This window comes from Eimeria mitis, genomic scaffold (genome assembly GCF_000499745.2).
Source record: "Eimeria mitis Houghton genomic scaffold, Emh_scaff1958, whole genome shotgun sequence".
Taxonomy (NCBI): Eukaryota; Apicomplexa; class Conoidasida; order Eucoccidiorida; family Eimeriidae; genus Eimeria; species Eimeria mitis.
The window spans coordinates 3,256-6,307 of NW_013570282.1; the positions used below are offsets into that span (position 1 = coordinate 3,256).

At 43.7% G+C, this 3,052-nt stretch overlaps 2 protein-coding genes across 2 annotated transcripts in view; one reads left to right on the forward strand and one right to left on the reverse strand.

The window, feature by feature from the left end:
• Positions 1-825, forward strand: part of EMH_0046500 (uncharacterized protein) — a gene marked incomplete at both ends in the record, with an annotated part of 2,261 nt that extends 1,436 nt beyond the window's left edge. Inside the window, 2 exons of the mRNA XM_013496169.1 lie at positions 142-226; positions 555-825. Coding sequence (XP_013351623.1) covers positions 142-226; positions 555-825 — 356 coding nt within the window. The remainder of the gene's footprint in view (positions 1-141; positions 227-554) is intronic.
• An 812-nt stretch (positions 826-1,637) lies between these two features.
• The window catches only part of EMH_0046510 (uncharacterized protein), a gene marked incomplete at both ends in the record, with an annotated part of 3,525 nt that continues 2,110 nt past the window's right edge, over positions 1,638-3,052 (reverse strand). The window contains 2 exons of the mRNA XM_013496170.1: positions 1,638-1,783; positions 1,943-2,593. Coding sequence (XP_013351624.1) covers positions 1,638-1,783; positions 1,943-2,593 — 797 coding nt within the window. The remainder of the gene's footprint in view (positions 1,784-1,942; positions 2,594-3,052) is intronic.

Below are 3,052 nucleotides of genomic sequence, written 5' to 3' on the forward strand. Positions count from 1 at the left end.
GTGGTGGTGGTGGTGGGAAGCAACGCAGCAAAAAAGATATTAAAAAAACACAGATAGAGAAAAATGAAACAGAAAATAAACAAACTGCAGCAGATGAAATGCAGCAGGATACACCTACATCTCCCTCTGCTGCTGCTGCAGCAGCAGCAGCAGCAGCAGAAGCAGAAGAAGCAGCAGCAGCAGCAGCAGCAGCAGCAGCAGAGCTGGATGCTGCAGCAGATGCTCGGTTAGCAGCACTAGAACCTCAATACAAAGCAGTGGAAGCAGCAGCAGAACGTCTTTGTGAGTTGGTTGGGGTTTTGTTTAATATAAAAACAAAAAAAGGAGAAATACATAAACTCATCTTCGCACTGCAGGGGGCAGATGCACCCGTTATAGTCGATACAACAGAAGAAACTATATAATACATTGTATAATATATATATATATATACATATATATATATATATATATATATATATATATGTATATATGTATATATGCTTGTATATATATATGTGTTATATAATAGTAAAAGCAGAGGAAATATGATGTTATTGCGACAATTACATCAGCAACAAAAACAGCAGAAAACTGCAGCAGCAAAAACGCGTGCTGCTGCTGCAGCAGCAGCCGCAGCAGCAGCAACAGAAGCAGCAGCAGCAACAGAAGCAGCACCAACAGAAGCAGCAGCAACAGCAGCAACAGATGCAGCAACAACTGCAGTACCAACTACAGCAACAGCTACTGCAGTTGCAGCACAAACTACAGCAGCAGCTGCAGCAGCAGCTGCAGCAGCAGCTGCAGCAGCAGCTGCAGCAGCAGCAGCAGCAACAGCTACTCTAGCTGCTGCAGCAGCAGCAGCAAGAGTGTATCGTTTGCGTGTATTTAGTGTCAATGAATCGAAGTATTTTGAAACAGAATAAAATAAAATGAATTTGTTGGCGGAATGTCGTTGGGGTGTTGCGGTGTATACGCACCACCACCGTGGGGTGTACAGGCAGCTCGAGGTGCGCATACACCCCAACGCTGCTGCAGTGTAAACACTTCTTCCCTTTTGCTTTTTTTTTTTGCTTTCGGGAGAAATGCTTATACAAAAGAAAATACAACAAAACCCTAAACATAGACAGCTGGTGATAGACGGCCCTCTCCCCCCTCTCTGTTTTGTTTTTTTGTTTTTTTTTTTTTCTTTCTTTGTCTCTGTTTTCTTCTCTTTATTCTTCTTTTTCTTTTTTTCTCTTTCGGTGTACTCTTTTATTTTGTTGTACAGCGAGGCTGAGCGGGCGACACATGATGAGATAGATGTATTTAATTTATTTGTAGTTTATTTATTTATTTATTTTTTGTTTTTTTTTATTTTATTTTGTTGCTGTCTTTCTCTCCTCTGCTGCAACCAACAAAGGCTGCAACAACATCCCTCGTGTTGTAGTTTAATACAAATGACGGAAGTGCAGCACCAACAGCAGCAGCAGCACATCAGCTGCTGCTGCTGCTCCTGCAGCAGCAGCAGAACATTTGCTGCTGCTGCTGCTCCTGCAGCAGCAGCAGCAGATAAGCTACTGCTGCTGCTCTATCTATACGTACGAAGAATACCACAAGCAGCTGCCCATACACCCCAACTGCGCCGCAACGCCACACAGCACGCTGCTCCTGTACTTTCACGCTGCCTGCTGCTGCTGCTGCTGCTGCTGCTGCTGCTGCTGTTGCTGTTGCTGCTGCAGAGATTGCTGCAGCAGCGCCACCTCCTTCTGCTTCTGCTGCTGCGATCGAAACGTCTGCTTATAGACGAACTGCTTAACTAAAGCTGCAGCAGCATCAGCAACAGAAGCAGCTGCAGCAGCAGCAGCATCATCAGCAGCACCAGCACAAGAAGCAGCAACAGCAGCAGCAGCAGCAGCAGCAGCAGAGGGTTTACATTGCCTCTAAGCAGCATCAGCAGGGGGCGGGGGAGACGAAGACGAACGGCTACGAGCTGCAGCAGCATCTGTTCTAGACTGCAGCGAGCCATCCTTTGCATCTCTGCTGCTGCTGCTGCTGTTGCTGCTGTTGCTGCTGTTGCTATTGCTGCTGTTTATGTGGGGTGTTTCTCTGCTGCTGGCAGCAGCAGATACTGATGCTGCTGCTGCTTCGTGTTTCTCTGTCTCTGTGTGTTTTTTGTTGCGTTCGTCTATCTGTCTATACACCCCAGCTCTTTGGTTTTCTTCTTCTCTCTCTGCTGCGCATTCCTCAACAGAGTTATCATCTGCAACAGCAGTTTCATGCATAGTGTTGCTGCTGCTGCTGATGGTGCAGTTGCTGCTGCAGTTTATGCTGCTGCTGCTGCTGCAGCCTGTCCCTGTTCCTCCTTTGCCAGTTGTTGCTGTTGCAGTTGGTGTTGCTGTTGTTGCTGCTGCTGCTGCTGCTCCGTCTGCAGCAACAGTAGTATCCTGCGAGCTCTTTGGTGTTCTGAATGTTGTTCTTCTTATTAAATACGAAAGCAGCCGCTGCCCGCAGTAGCGCCGCGCAGCGCTGAAGGGGATGGTGTATGTATCGGTGCCGTCTATGGTGTACGTTACTGTAATATCGTGGCCTTCTTGCTCCTGCTGATCTGCTGCTGCTGCTGCTGCTGCTGCTGCTGCTGNAAAAAAAAAAAAAAAAAAAAAAAAAAAAAAAAAAAAAAAAAAAGAAAAAATTGTTTTCAGCTCGTACAGCAGAAATTAACTGAAATATAAACACAAAAATAAATTGAAATATTAAAATTTAAAAATATAAACAAAAAGCTTCGATCATATAAAAGCAGAAATCGCTTTCCTTGTATTCACGAGGTGTACGTACACCTGAAACTGCAGTTTTCTATCTGAAGGAGAAAACTATAGAGGATAAGATATTTGTGTATCGGGGTGTATATGTCCACTTAATTGAATAAAAATAATTTATTATTATAATATAAAAAAAAAACGCAAACGGCGAGAGAAAGTGTGTGTTTTTTTGGGGTGTATGTACAGCTAGCTAGCTGAATTGAACTGAATCTATGAAAAAGTTTATATATATATATATATATATATATATATATATATATATATATATATATATA